At 46.1% G+C, this 15181-nt stretch overlaps 1 protein-coding gene across 7 annotated transcripts in view; it reads right to left on the minus strand.

Annotated features, from left to right (window-relative positions):
- Positions 1-1007: 1007 nt before the first annotated feature.
- NDRG2 (NDRG family member 2) overlaps positions 1008-15181 on the minus strand; it is a 41826-nt gene continuing 27652 nt past the window's right edge. For 4 of the 7 annotated variants that reach the window (XM_081168367.1, XM_081168364.1, XM_081168368.1 and 1 more), the window contains 8 exons: positions 14398-14501; positions 10918-10962; positions 7108-7159; positions 6888-6935; positions 5633-5668; positions 4812-4863; positions 4218-4251; positions 1008-3034 (listed from right to left, as the gene is read on the minus strand). In XM_081168367.1, coding sequence (XP_081024493.1) covers positions 2836-3034; positions 4218-4251; positions 4812-4863; positions 5633-5668; positions 6888-6935; positions 7108-7159; positions 10918-10962; positions 14398-14501 — 570 coding nt within the window. In that variant the 3' untranslated portion in view covers positions 1008-2835. Of the gene's footprint in view, positions 3035-4212; positions 4252-4811; positions 4864-5632; positions 5669-6887; positions 6936-7107; positions 7160-10917; positions 10963-14397; positions 14502-15181 lie in introns of all 7 variants that reach the window. The other 3 variants (XM_081168370.1, XM_081168369.1, XM_081168366.1) reach the window with 2 other exon arrangements.

A 15181-nucleotide genomic window follows, 5' to 3' on the forward strand; every position in this document is an offset into this window, starting at 1 on the left:
TAGCAATACCAATGGTCAAAGATGATGGGAACTGTAGTCCAACAGCACCTGAAGGGCCATTGGTTCCTCACCCATGATGCAGACTGTGAAGATGAGCTTCAGTTTTGATGGGAAAACATAGGGGAGTGGATTTCCCCAGCCTTTCAAGGCAAAGTGGAGGTTCTAATCACCACTGAGGGTTGTGAGCAATGATCAGTTTTAGATTATATTGGTATTTCCTGCCCCCTCGCAGCATATGATCTCAAAGCCATAAGGAGAGCAGCAGAAACTTTTTGAGTTTTGTGGAAAGAAAAAAGGATCTGGGGTTTCTATAGAGTCATGGGTAATTGTGGGCAGGCAAGTCTTACCCTACACATCAGTTTTCTACATGGCCTTACCTCTCTGCCTCCCTCCCATAATATGGAGGTAATAATATAGAAGAACTACCTTAGAGACTGTTGTGAAGATAACTGAATGTGTACAAGCTAAGTCTCATAGGTGGCACCTGCAATGAAATGTTAGAGTGCGCATCCTTACCTCCCAGCCCAAGAGCTCCTGTTCAAAGTTCAGGTCAACTAAGTATTCCTTTAGGATATGGTAAACTGTAAGGGGCTCCATGCTTCCACCCAATTTCCCTTTTCCATTTGACATTCAATATTTCCGGGCTACCAAGCATCCTCAATCTTCAGTGGGCTGGGTTGCCTGCTAATGGGGTTTTGTTTATAGTGTACTTCTGCAAACCTCAGGAAGCATGCTTGTTTGGGACTACAAAGCAGTAGCACTTACCACCAGCTTCACTACTAGGAGATGTGAATTGCTTGTGCATTTCCCTGAGGCATCCGATTGGCCAGTGCAAGATGGCGGCATGGTGAGGCTGAGCCTCAGTCTCTGTCTCCGACCCACCCTACCTGGCAACTTTGGTGTTTCATTTTCATCACAGTGTGCTGGGAACTTCCCTGTTCTGCAGAAAATGGCCCTGGCTTGTTGCATGAATGGGCCACCTTGGCCATAAGAAAAGAAGCAAAAACTCATTCCTCTAGAGACTTTATTGTTAAGAGTCAGAATTCACCATCAATGGCTCTGGGGGAGAAAAAAAAACACAGAGCCCACACATTCTCAAATACAACAGGATCCCATTACATGATGGAGTTTAAATTCCAGCTGGAATCCATTTCAAACAATGCCCGTATATACAGGCAGCTGAACCGTTAACCCCCAGTGCCTATTCAGGTTTGCAGAATAGGTAAGGTGACTTTCTAACTGGACCATTGTCTTTTGGGTTCACAAACAACTCTTTATTCTGGGTTTCGACAAAGCGTTCTGTGCCACTCAGAAGTTTACATACTGGATACCCTCACCTACAGCTGATTCCAAGAAAATATTTTACCTTATTTGTTTTGGATTCCTTATTCTGTGAGATCAACATGGCAAACACTATTGATACATTTAGGTTTGTTGTTTTTTTAATACAGCTGATAACATTCAGAGAACTGATACAGTTGGAATCCCGTTACAGAGTTAAGCTGACGCAAAGTTTGCCCTCCACGGCACCACAAGAGCCCTGCTCAAAGCCAGCACCCAGAACCCACTACAGTCAGCCCTTGTTGCAAAAATAATAATTATAATAATAATAATCACAGCCGATAACAATTGGGAGTCTCCTCCACTCATCTCATTACACAAAGCCAGTATAACTGTAGCCTGTTGACATCTGTGCCTGGCACAGTCACAACAAAGCAATCTGGCTCAAGCCTCCAGCAAGTCTCCCCTCCCAGCATCCCCCCTGAAACATCCTGAAAAAGGAACAACCCCACCCTCCCCAACCCCTAATTTTAGCTTTGCCCAGCCTCCCAAAATGCCCCTAACTGCCCAAATCACTCGCTGTCGTAGCAGGAACCGTACATGCACATCACAACGCAGCTACCATCTACAAGGGGTTTCAGGTGGGAAAGAGAATGGCTAAGGTGAGGTGTCTGCATGGGACGGGCAAGGGGAAGATGAGAAACGAAAGCGAGAGAGATGACGGGCAAGGAGGAGCGGCTGAGGGCTCCGTTTCTATTTAAGTGAGAATGGGGAAGAAGAGAAGTTGTCTAGGCCCTGGAGAAGGAGCTCTAACCTCCCAAGACAGACGGAATGGACAGAAATCTCAGGAGATGAGGCGGGTAAGGAGGGCAGAGGGGTGATGGGGGTGGGGTGAAGCAACTGCCAAGCTGGGGGGCACTACGTCAGCATGACAGGAGCATGACAAGTCCTTCTAAGGGGGGCTTGTGCGTCTCTCTTGTGAGGTCCTGCTTTTTTTGCCTACGTACACTCCGGAGGGGACAAAGAGAGAGAGAGCTAGCAAGGCAATCTGTTGCCCATCCAGACTACTCCAAGAACGAATCACTCAGAAATCAGGGGGAGGAGGAACCATGGTTAGTTATGATCTAGACAGGAGAGAAAGAAAGAAAAAAAGAAACCCAACGCTAATCCAGACTTCCCTTATTAAGGAACCTAAGTGTGCAAAAGGAGGGAGGATTGAGGAGAAATTCAGAACAGGTGCAGGATGATCTAACAGTTTAGAAAATGTATAGTATTCCATCCATACCTCCCTAGGTGCCGAGGGGGGTCACTAAGGGAACCGGGGTGGGGGGCCGACACTAGTCTTGAGGTTACGGGAGAGAAGAGGGCAGGGTTGGCGAGGGAGGGTGTGTATGTGTTGGGTGAGAAGGAAGGGTCAAGGGGAGTTAATGTTTGTTTTAAAAAGAGTACAATTGCATCCCATCTGGGCCTCCCTGGACGTTTAGTACCGTTAGGGGAGATCGTCACATGGCCCAGTGGCCGGAGTGCATTGTGGGATAGCAGAAGAAGTCCTGTTTAGAGGTGGGAGGCGGCCTCGTCCCCTGGCCCGGCGCTCAGCAGGACACCTCCATGGTGGGGGCTGGCGGCTGAGGTGCCCCCGCCTCGCTGCTCTGGGACAGCGTGCGCGAGCGGGAGCGGTTCCCGTCCCCTGAGGCGGCACTGGACAGAGAGGCGGTGCGCGAGCGGGAGAGGCGCGTCATGCAGGACGAAGCCACTGTGGGGAGGAGAAAAGAGAAAGGGGCAGAGTCAGACAAAGCTCCTGCATGTAGCCAGACATAGGTCGCTCCTCCCAGGTCTTGCTCCTCCAAGGCAGGGTGAGCAATCAGTGCAAGGTCAGCATAGTCTTCACATGGCCACTGCAGCTTCTAAGACACATTTGGGACTGAGCACCTTTGGGTGTGAAATACGGATCTGGAACTACCAGGGAATTGTGCAACACTTGCTGGTTTTATATATGTGTACAAGCTCACCTTTCTTCAAATTCCCAGCACCTGTGTGCACTGAGACCCGCAGAGCAGGTTAAGGGCTGACCAGGGCAGTGGGAAGTGAGAAGCATAGGCACCATCTCTGGGGGACCCTGGGTTCTGGGGCACCCACAAAATTTCCACTGTGGTTGCCGGTTGGGCCTTTTGGGGCCTATCGCAGTCACAGGAGGGTCTGATGGGGCCCGTTGAGTCATGTGTGCCTCACACTGTGTGATGTCACGCACGTGACATCACGCACGCACACCAGGCACCCCCAATGTGAGGCAGAACCCAGTGCAACTGGGTGGGGTAAGGGAGAAAGACCTTAAGGCAGACTCCGCTGGGAAAGGCTCATGCAGCAGATTTCAGATCATGTGAATAACTGGCATAGTCCTCAACAAGGCCTGCGGTCCTGCTCCCTCCATCACTTATTGCCATTTTGCATTGTATCCTTTCTCCAAAACAAAGCCATGCGTCATCACCACTTTCTTTCCCCCACCCCCAAATATTTTGCACAGTCAAAGCCTAGATTGGGGTGCAAATTGATCGAATTTGTACATAATTAGGTCATTTGCATAACATGTTGATAATGCGAGCAGTTTTGTTTTGGAATGCAAACTTAGGGTTTGCATGGTGCAGAACTGCGGCAGTCCTTGTTATCCGATAGTGTCGTACAGCATACGACATTATACAAAGGCACATCACCAGCCTTATTGACTTAGGTGCACAACAGAAATCCAAATAAACCAAATTTTGCTTTCTCATTGTCACAGCAAACAGCTTGGTGTGTCCTAACTGGAGGTGGTGTAAGTGTGAGTTTTAGAGAACACGGGAGTGAGGAAGTCACAAGGGAGGGTGTGCAGGCAAGTTGGGGAGAGAGTGTGTCAAAGGGTTATGGGTGGTTGGGTGGAAATACCACAGAAGGTACCTGACCCCTGACTCAGTTTCTTGTCCAGTACATAAGGGACTGAGGAGAAACAGGAAAATATACCTCAGTCTACAAAGAAAAGACACGCCCCCCCGCCCGGGACAAGAATTCACCACTGGCCACTTTTCAAGGGTTTTGGTCAGAACCGGCTTCAGTTTCTGGACACCCCCAGTTCCCAGGCAACTTAATCTAAGAGGCCCCCAGGAATGTCACAAGAAGGCGAATGTCAGCTGGGGGAAGGATGGAGGGAACATGGTGCTTGGAAAGAGACAGATCCCTTCGTTACTGCAAGGGGCTATGGGGAGCGCTGTAACTGGGTGCAGGGCCCAGTCAAGGTGGAGACAGTGAACAGGGTCTTCAGATGCTCACAAAGGAAGGAAGAAGATGGATCTCTTAGTGGGTCTCAGCCCTGGCAATCACACAATTGGATCAGCCTCTGATGTTGGCCCTAGTAGTAGTCACAGGAAACCACACAGCTGAGGTATTGAGGGGACAGGTATTCTGAGAAATCTCTGCTCTGGCTCAAACATTCCCAGTAATGCATGCCCTCTGAGGGATGTATGGAGGACGGGGCAGAAGGTCTAAGATCCAGTACTCACTGTATCCCATGCCTTGTACGAAGTACTTGAAAGCCTCAGTCAGTTTACCAGGCTGAAGGACGGAAGAGAGGGAAGAGAGAGAGAGCCAAGGAAAACATCAGAGGTGTGCTAACGTCAAGGTGGAAACATAAACCAGCCAATCCCTTTTTGCATCGTATTCGTAATCTTGCCTCCCTCTTACAAGGTAAGTACTTAAAAAAAACACCCCACACCAATGCTTGGGGTTGGAGGCAGAAGAACCCACAATAAGTTGGAAAATGTCTGGCATGTTACCTCTCCAAGTCAATTTGGGTAAAAACAACAACACACAGTTAAAAAGCAACAATTGGACATAAGTTCAGTCACATTTTGGGAAGGGTTCTATGCCCAGTTTCAGGACAAAGACAATTTTTCTATGAATGTTGAGTTTTATTTTTTCTTATCCCAAAAAGTCTGATATTCTGGGGAAGCAGGTTTCTTGTACAAGATCTGCCAATCTATTGTAACTGATTGGTCCTACTAGAAAACAGCAACAGTCCAGAATAGCACCCACAGGTATATATTTGCAAGTTATTGGGACCTTGAAAACTTTTGTGAGATGCATTTGGAGCTGGAGAAACAGTAGCAGGGAAGGGGAAATTAAGCGCTTGCTCTCCGAACTCTAAACCACCCCTTCCCAAAGTGACTTTTCTATTTAAATTGAAGAAGTGTGCACAAACTTTTGAAGCATGTCCTAGCAGTAGGTACAATGCATTGAGGAACATTAGGGAGGGTTTAACTAAGTGCAGCAGAATAGACAGAATCCAGTCCTGCCTCCAACCAGTCATGCCAGCCTGTCTCACCTGGGTCAGCTGTGGTTGTCCTCCAGAATCTGCCATCTGAAAGAAACAAAGAGAAACCTAAATGAGGAGCAACTGTCTACAGGCTGGAGAATATGCAAGACTAAGGAGGAAGACCTGGCCATCTCTCTTAAGTGGCCGCCTCCCACTCTTAACGATTCTCTGCAAAGCACAGGTTGTTGTTCAGTGACAGCAGAGGATGAGGAAAATTTGAATTTGGTTAGTATGTGTGCGTGGGAACCTGAGCTGATTTCTGTATAAACATGAATAGACACACCAAAGCTTTGACACCAGTGGAACCTCAGTCACAATCTACCAAGAATACTCCTGTGCCCTACCGCCTAGCACAGAGAATATGTGTTCAGAAAAATCCTGCCCCTCTCCAAAAGGAAACCTTAAGAAAGCATTTATGCATTCATCCTTCAAAGATTTAAAGTTATATAAACAAAGAAGTAACTGTGGTGTGTGGTGTGTGGGAGGCAGCAAAAAAGATTTAGGCAGACTTTAGGAATCTCAAAAGTGATGTTATGGGGATGGTAGACAAGCCCTGAAAGACAGAGGTAGAGGAAGTGGGAGGTGTGGGGAGACAAAATGATGGTCATAGAAGAAACATGGAGCAACCAGGTTTTTAACACTGAATTTCACGGGTATTCTTAATAGGTTAAATTGCTTTATGTAAGGTGCTTAGAGATTTTTGTCGGTGATTGTATATAAGTCTAGCCTAATGAAATAACAAATGGGAGAAGTGATGATAGAATATTTGATTTCTGCACTTTTTGCCTGTCAAATCTATGAAGACGACCAAATCGGATTGGTGATTTGTATGATCTGAAAATTTCCAGGCAGGACTTCGTAATGGTAACTGGCCTACCTTTAGGCAGATTCAAACAAGTTATTAACAGAGATTGTGGCTAGCTTTCTCTCTCAGGAAATCTCTCCTGATCAAACCTATCCTGTATGGCTGCTGTTCTCATGCATTACAGTTTTTAATCTGGTTATGTTATTTATTTTGTTCGGCTCACATTTAAGTTCCACATTTTAAGGTATCATGTTGTAGATCTCATTTTAGACATTCCTGCTATTTTATATCATTTATGCATTGCAACCCACTGTAACGTATTTTGAATGTTATGCTATGTATCGCTGTTGGCTTAATTTTGTTGAGGTCTACAAAATAGCAAAGGTACAGCAGCAAAGTTAATGGAAGCCAAAAGCTAGACTGGCATCCCCTGCAGTGGCCTCGAGAGGCATTGCTTACCTTGAGGAAAGAGGTCTGGGTAGGGTCCAGTTTGGAATTGCACTCCACCTGGCGGGAGAGATAATGGCAGCGTGAGGATAAAGAGCAGAGCCAAAGTGAGACAATAGGTATCTTAGTTCCTGTCAAAACCAGAAAGTAGAGGATGGGCGGAAGGTCCAATGGCTCCATAGTTTTTTGGTGCTGTGGGATTTTTGAGAAGATAACTGGCACCATCACTCACCACTGCATCTTCATGAGGGGCCTGGTCTCCTACCACCAGCATCACAGGACACCTGGCAATGTGGAGAAGAACAATGTGTCAGAAAGTTAAAGCTGCTGTAAAGGTTGCAACTCAGCTTACTTGGGTCTTGCAAACAGGTGAACAGCTTTTGAGTTGGGGCATCAAGAGCCCTACTCTACATTTCATGAAAAGCTAGACAGCCATGGTGATTCGTAGAGGGGTTTGGACCCAAACCACAGTATGGTAGTACTTTTATTAGGACCAAGAAAATGTCAAAAAAAAATAGCAAGCAAGCTTTTGAGTTCTCCACCAGTCTTGAGCAAGCTAAGCAGGGTGGGGGAGCGAAGAAGAGAAGAAATGTTTGTAGGTTGAAACAGTCTGAAGATGGGATTCCAGCAGTCTGGGCCCTTGCAGACTCCTGCTATTTTCAGGTGGGATGCAGTCACAGAGTGGCAAATTCAGCTTGTGCAATCAAAGCCGATAGGGCACTTTTTTTGCACAACGAACTCTGGGACGGGAAAATAGACTTGAAGTATCAGATCACATTTGCTTCCTGCAACACCACACCCTATAATGTCCCCACAAACAAATAAAAACGGATGATCATTAAGCAGGCTGCCCGGAAGCGGCCTACAGGCTACAACAGCCTCCTGCAGCCTCTCCAGATGTCTTGGATGGCTGCGCTGGCTGGGGCTGATGGGAATTGTAGTCCAAAACATCTGAAGGGCTCCTGAGGTCTCCGGGTTGGGAAGGGCTGCGTTACACTGTCCACAGGAGAGCAGCTGCACTGCAGGAGAACACTGAAGACTCCCCTCTCCCATACAGGCAGAAAAAGGCAGAGGACAAAAACTGCAGTGAAGGAGTAGCTGTTGGCTGCCTTCCTCCCGCCCTTGCCCCAAGTGACTAATTTTTCCCAGGCACTCAGAGGAAGAGAAGTCGGGGAAGTTAGCTGCTAAGAAAAAAAATTAAATAAGAGGAGATAAACAACAGAGGGGGAGAAGCAGCCAATGATTCCTCCTCCACTCCAATTGATCTCTATCACCTCCCACTCTCTCTGACTCTCGGTGCAGGAGCCATTAGAAATCACAACAAACAGATCTCTCATGTGGTCAATGTAACATGTAGTTATGCTCTCAGGTACTGCTGGTGATATGTCAGGCCTCTCTGGGTGGTGGGGACAGCAGGAATCCTTGCCTCAGTGTCAATCCAGGGCATGTCTATCCTGGAAGTTTGTGGAAAAGGGGACGTGGCAATCAGCTACACACTCTTGCACACCCCATCAGCTCAGACGCAGCCATTTTGTTTGGGGTGCAGAGGTGCTTCCTAAGGTTGCTTAGCAACCACAGTACACTACTGATACCCTCCTGTCTCAGGGTCAGCTCAGCCCTAGAGGCCATACAGACCATTTTGGGTGGGTGGAGAGTGGCGTCAAACTTCGAGAGCCACACAGTTTTACTGTCAAAAACCCTCAAGGGAGGAGCACACTACCTGCCACACTGCGAACATTTGAGGAAGCAGGGCAGCCGCCATTTTCCCAGTAGCAGCTCCATCTGCTCCCTCCATCCAATTGTGAACCAGGGGTACAAGACTGCAATTGGGAAGACCCTTAAGGAAGGACCGTAATCTCCCTGCATATAAGGTGTCAATATTGGGAGCAGCAAAATTATAATTACTGGTTATTATTCGTTATTGTTGTACTACGTATTTTGGGTCTACAGACTGCAATAAGGCTGTGTGTGAATTTTTCTTTTGCCTTAAGAAGCAATATAGCTTGAGCCAGCCCAGGCCCCTCATGAAACCTGGCACAAGAACCAAGGCCTATATCCAAATTCTACAGAGATGGAAGTCCTCCTTCCCATTAACTTCCCATTCCAGCAGAGTTTTGCTGTTATAAAAGGGTGTGCAGCTGAATTTTGTGTCAATTCAGGGCGTTGGTTTCTTTTTGAAAATAAAATAGCTCAACCAAAAGAACAGCTCGTGGTTCCTCAAAGGAGCAAGTGTACAAGAATGGGAAACTCATGAAGATGAGCACACACAAAAAAATCAGGGTTATAAACAGCTTTTTCTGGGTCCCTCAGAAGAACATAGTCAGGGCCCCTCCTTTTTATTGTGAATTCATGATGTTGTTGGGGAAGTTACCGTATATGTGATTCCATTTTCAATACTGTTTGTGCCTGCAAGTTGCAAGGTGGACATACTGCTTCATTTCTAATTGGTGCATGCCCTGTGACTTCCTGCTGAAATCCTTTAACTTTTTATACACAGATTTTCCACTTTATCCCCCCCCCCCACACACTTCATTGCCCTATAGCACAAGAGTGACACTCCAAATGGGAATGCCATAACATCGGGGAACCACTGCAGAACAACTTATCAATGTGTGAACCTCTGGTACATATTCACCACTATTGCACTATTATTGTGCCAATGACATACAGAAATTTAGGAAGCTTGTACTGAGTCAGACCATTGACCCATCTAGCTCAATCCTGTCTACACTGACTGGCAGTGCCTGTCTAGGAGATGCCAGGGATTGAACTTAGGATTTTATGCATGCAAGACTTTACCACTGAGCTATAGCCCTTCCCAGTGGCAAAATGCACCTTGGGGAATCTGGAGGCGCCCCCCAGTGGCCCTTCTGTGTAGCCCCTGCTTGATGCCTGCAGAATTGGCTCCTTTTCCTCACTGGTGTGCCCAGAAAGCTGGCAAGTGAGCATGTGACAGTAGCGAGGATTTTTGGGGTGGCAGTTACTGGGGTCTTGACAGATGCCCATGGACGCTGACCCACTAAGTTGGGATCAGTGAAAACAACAAGGAGGAACAAAAACTGCAATGCAAGATTGCCTTCGTTCAGACACAACGTAAGAAATTGCTGTTTTTAGCATCTCTCTTTCCACATCCCTCTTGCCACCCCTGGGAGTTATTCACAAGGTCACACCTTTTATTTTCGATTAATTAATCATGCAAGCCAGTCCCTGAAGTTTCAGAGTGAAGAAAATAAAAGAATTGCTGGGAAAACAGAGCAAGCTTGTCACTAATTAATCTAAAATAAGATTAATGAGGATGAGAAGCAATGCAGGAATAGGTGGGAAGGCACTGAGGCATCTTAAAAAATTCTGCTCTTCCAGCTTTTCCTCCTAGAGATTCTAAAGTACTTATATATGTTTGAATGCAGAAGTGCTTTAAAAGTACAGTCATACCTTGTTGTGCAACCGGGATCCATTCCGGAGCCCCGGTCGCTAGCCGAAAAGGATGCAGGGCAAAGTGCCGCGTCTATGCACGTGTGTGGAGCAGTTTGGGCTTCTGCGCACGCGTGAAGCGCGATTTATCGCTTCTGTGCATGCATGAGCGGCAAACCCGGAAGTAACCCGTTCCGGTACTTCCAAGTTTGCAGCGGACATTCGCCGGAATGGACGCTAGACAAGGCGGATGTTCGCAGAGGTATTACTGTTCCTATGCCACTGTTCCTATGCCTTTAAGCAATGCTTAATCTGCAGGCTTTAGAAGGTAATAAATTTCACATCCAGTTTCATGAATAGCTGCACTGCTAGCACCCCAAGCCGCTGCTCAAAGACACAAGAGCAGGCCAGACCAGTTTTCCTGTTCAGCTGGCAACCCTCTTAAGGTGCATCTTTTTCAGTGCTGTGTTAGGATGAACTGTGCGTCAAGTGTCAACCCGAGCCTCTAATTTGTATTTAAAAAAACCAATTCCCTTTGCTGCTGACAGCATGTGAGCCCTACCAGAAGCAAAGGTGGCAATTTGAGGACACAAATGTGTGAAAGAAAATGCAGGGGCTGGCTGGCACTCACTTGAATGTGATATCTCCTCCGCGCTCCAAGCTCAGGTCTCTGCGGCTGTAAGGGGGGAAAGAAGGGAATTGTAAGCTTATTTCTATTCCAGCCTCCTAAACAAAGACCTCCTTATGCAACCCGCTCCCTGCCCCTGCATACCAATACCATCACTAGGCTCTCCATATGCTGGTCTCCCTTGTTATATAACTCTAGGTCTAAGAGTTGCCAACCCCTAACTCTTCAAAAAAGTGCTCCTCTGTCTTGATCACTGTGGCCCTTCCAAACATCTCCTCTCCATACAATTGTTGAAGGCACATAAATATCCCTCTAACCAAGAGGTTGGCAACCTTGCCAACTTTCAGGACTGAGCGTACTGGTCAAATACGAAGAAAACAAAGCAATCCCAGCACAATCAGTCTGAATTCTGCAGCCAATCTACATCCTACACCAAGCAGAGCATAATTCTCTAACCTGATGAAAATTTGCATCATCCTCTTATTTTGCATTGTTCAGTTGCAGCTGTTTTAAAAAGTTTGCATCACTGAGGATACGATCCTGATGTTTACTCCTGGGGAGCGAGGGGCAAGGGGAATCACAACTACTTGCCTTTTCCATATCCTTCTGCCAGTGGAGAGGAAAGCTGCTCTCAGTAGAAGCCCTGAGCTTTGCTCAACGGGTGGGAAGTTGCCACTGGGGCATTTTGGGGTGGCATGCTGAAGCCTTGACTCTCGTGTCACATCCGCATCATGCATTGAAAATACATTGAAAGTGAATGGCTTCCCCCCAAAGAATCCTGGGAACTGTAGTTCACATCTTGCAAAGATACAATTTCCAGCACCCTTAACCATCTATAGTTCCCACGATTCTTTAGTGGAAGCCATGTGTTTTAAAATAGGGTTGCCAAGTGTCCTCTTTTCCCAGGACACACCTTCTTTTTCAGGGGTAAGATTTGGGGCAAATTGCATTCATTTGCTTTGAATGTCTGTCATAGGATCCTCTATTTTGCTCTTCAAAATATGCCATCCCTAATATATGCTATATTGGACCCCTCAGCCGCATTCACCTGGAGCTAGCCCAAGGGAAAGAAAAAAAACATCATTCCCACCTTATATCCAGGCTTGCAGGGCTTTAGATGTGGGATTGCTTTGCCTTTCTGTTTTTACTAGTCATATGGCGAAGGAAAGAAGTATGCAAGCCATACTCTAATGTTGGGAAATCTTTTTCAGCCACTCATCCAGCACCTAAGATTTCTCAGACCTTCAAACATATTCTCGCAGCCATGAGGCCTGGAAACTTGCTTCTTCCTTTTTCTTTTTATACATAAAGTTAAGATTCTCTGAAGATTGAATTCTACCACCAATATAACATCCTGCATTCCCCCCCCCCCGAGCTGCTGCAGAATGCCAACACACACACACACACACACACTCTCCTCCCTGTGTCTCATCCCTTTCTCTGGGCCAACCAAATGGTGCAGTGACTAAACAACTGCAGTTATTATTTATCATTATCCCATCTTTTCACAACCACGCACAAGGCAGCTTACGTATGACTGAAATAATACTAAGGCTTCAGTCATCTGCCTTTTAACTTGAACAGTCCATCAGTTCATTGATTTACGTTTAAATAATACACACCAGCATATTGTCAAAACCTTTAAACAGAGCAGCCTTTCTGAGAAGCATGAGGTTAAATTTATGAGTGAGCAATAAAAAACACACAAAAAAACCAAGCAGCAAGTTCATTAGAATGGCAACTCCTTAAACTGTGTTCCATGAGAGGAAATGAGGATTGAAGGAAATTATTAAGGGCTTCCGTGAACCTAAACCATCTACCCAGGCCCAGGTTCAGAAGTCTCCTTTCAGCTCTGGTACACCAGCAGAACACAACTAACATTTAAATTAAAACATGTGAGTTCCCCCAAAGAACCCTGAGAACTATAGTTTTTTGAGGGTGCTGGGAACTGTAGTTCTGTGAGGGTAAATTACAATTTGCAGGATTCTTTGGGCAAAACCACATGCTTGATATATGCTGTTAAGTGTATGGTGTATACACAACATCACTGTGGGTGCCTGTTTTGGGCCCTCTTTAGACTAACACTCATATTGACATCAGACGGTGGCTGTGTTTTTTCCAAACTCTTTTTACAACAGTGCCCTGGAAGTTGAGTTATGGTGAAATAAAAGGCAGGGTCGTCATCCAGAACTACAAAATTAGCCACACAGAGGCCCTATCCGCAAGACTCTGTAGGAGTAGAACGGCACCAGATGGCACTTCTCCAAGGGCTCCCTCACCTTTGGAAACAGCCACCCCTTTCCAATCCATTTCAGCTGGAGACGGGCGATTCTACTGTGATTCTGCATTGAGTCTGAACGGATGTTTGGCTATTCCCCAAAGGAGAGATGCAGCAGAACCACCCATTTCATCCTTGCATGAGTCACACTGCCCTGGGCAGTCAGGAGACACCCTCAGAGCAGTGAGCCATGCGGTAACACACAGGGTGTGCTTCTCTAAAGGCAAGTAGTTCTTTCAATAGAAAAAGCAAGCAGTTAATACAGAACAGAAAACCCGTAGCTGTCAGAAGTCCGAGGAAAGCCTGTGTGGGAATTAAAGAGCGTTTCAGTCACAGGGGGCCTTGCCATTAGGCAGAATGAGGCAATTGCCTCAGGCGGTTAAGTGCTGGTGGGGGAAAATTATCATTCTGAGCACCCCCTGGTTGTACCCTTCTGTCACTTGCTATGCAGCCAGTGCTGTGCAGCCACAATGAGCCTGCTGTCCTCAGTCCTTAGCACTGTTAGAAGTGCTAAGCAAAATTGAACTGCCAGCCCAGTTAACCTCTGTATGTGGAATTGCGTGTGCATGCAAATGTCTTGTGCCAGTCCTGGTTCCAGTTATTTATTTAGACACCTTAATATTTATATCCCTGCCAACTACATAACGTTGCTAAATTCTAGTCTGCTGAAGAACTAGAGGCCACCAGGGCTTGAGAAGGGAATCTTCACCTATGTTATTGTTATGATTATCATCTACAGCTTTGTTGTTGTTGTTGTTATTCATTTCATTTCTATGCTACTTTATATTTTTAAGAAAAACACCACAAAGCGCTTTACAACCCAAACTAAAACATCGCATGAAACATTCCAAAATCAAGCATTGCATAAGAAGATAAAATATAGAATAGATGTTCAAAGCAACATAATTGACAAGAAAATAAAATGTCTCTTAAAATTCAAAAGAAGACATTACAGAGGGAACATATTCCTGCGCAGTAAAATCTTATTGGTGTCTGGACCAGCCCTGCCTACCCAGGCTGGCCACTGGATTTACCTAGGCAGGAAGAGGTCTAATAAAAGACTTCCTGCTTAGTCTGGATCTGTTTCTTGCACAACAACTATCTTTCTTGCTCTGGATTGCTGCTGCCAACACAACTGTGACATGCCCTCACGCTGGTCTTTGATGCTGTGTCCCCACCCAGGTAAGTCCTGCCCACACACCCACCTGTTGTAGCTGCTCCAGTAGAGCTGGATATTGGGCAAATTGGTTGCATGACTCAGGACATGCCGCTGTTGTTGCACCAACTCAGTGTTCTTGGACAGTTCCTCCTGTGGAAGAACATAAACGGGGCGTTAATGCAATATCCTAATCCCACTCAATTAAGACATGCCGTAATTAGTACATGGAAATGCTTATTTCTGTGCTATGAAAAGCTCTGCTATCTGATTTCCACAGATTGGAACAGGCACAAGAACAGACCAAGATATTTTCTTCAGGGAGTTTGGCAGCCCCAATCATTTCTCTCAAATGTAAATTACATTATTATTATTTTGCAAAAATGCAAAGGATGCCAAACATCCCCTCCCCCTAAAAAAAACACTGGCCTGTCATCAAATCTACACTATTTTTTATAAGATGCATAATTGGACACCAACTCCAGCCATCCCTTGTTTAGAGAAAGCAAAACCATCTTCATTCATTTTCATCAAATTTGCAAAACAGGCCGTGCTCTGGCCCTCGAGTTTAGATGGTGATTGTTGAGGTAACCGAAGCTGACATTGTGATGTGCCTCTCTTCTTCCCCTTGTTCTCCAGTCATGATTCTGAACACCCAAGGTTGCTAATCCGGCAAAACTGAGAAATGTGTGTGTCTCACTCACAGGGCTAGGCTTTGCTGAACCCCAGTTCAGTTGGCACTGCTGTGACATGGATAACACAGAGCCCCTCAGTTCTTCACTCAAACAAGGGAACTATGCTGGCATTTCCCCACATAGAGCCATTTCCCCACA

The sequence above is a fragment of the Podarcis bocagei genome (assembly GCF_964188305.1).
Source record: "Podarcis bocagei genome assembly, chromosome: 13".
NCBI classification, from domain to species: Eukaryota; Metazoa; Chordata; class Lepidosauria; order Squamata; family Lacertidae; genus Podarcis; species Podarcis bocagei.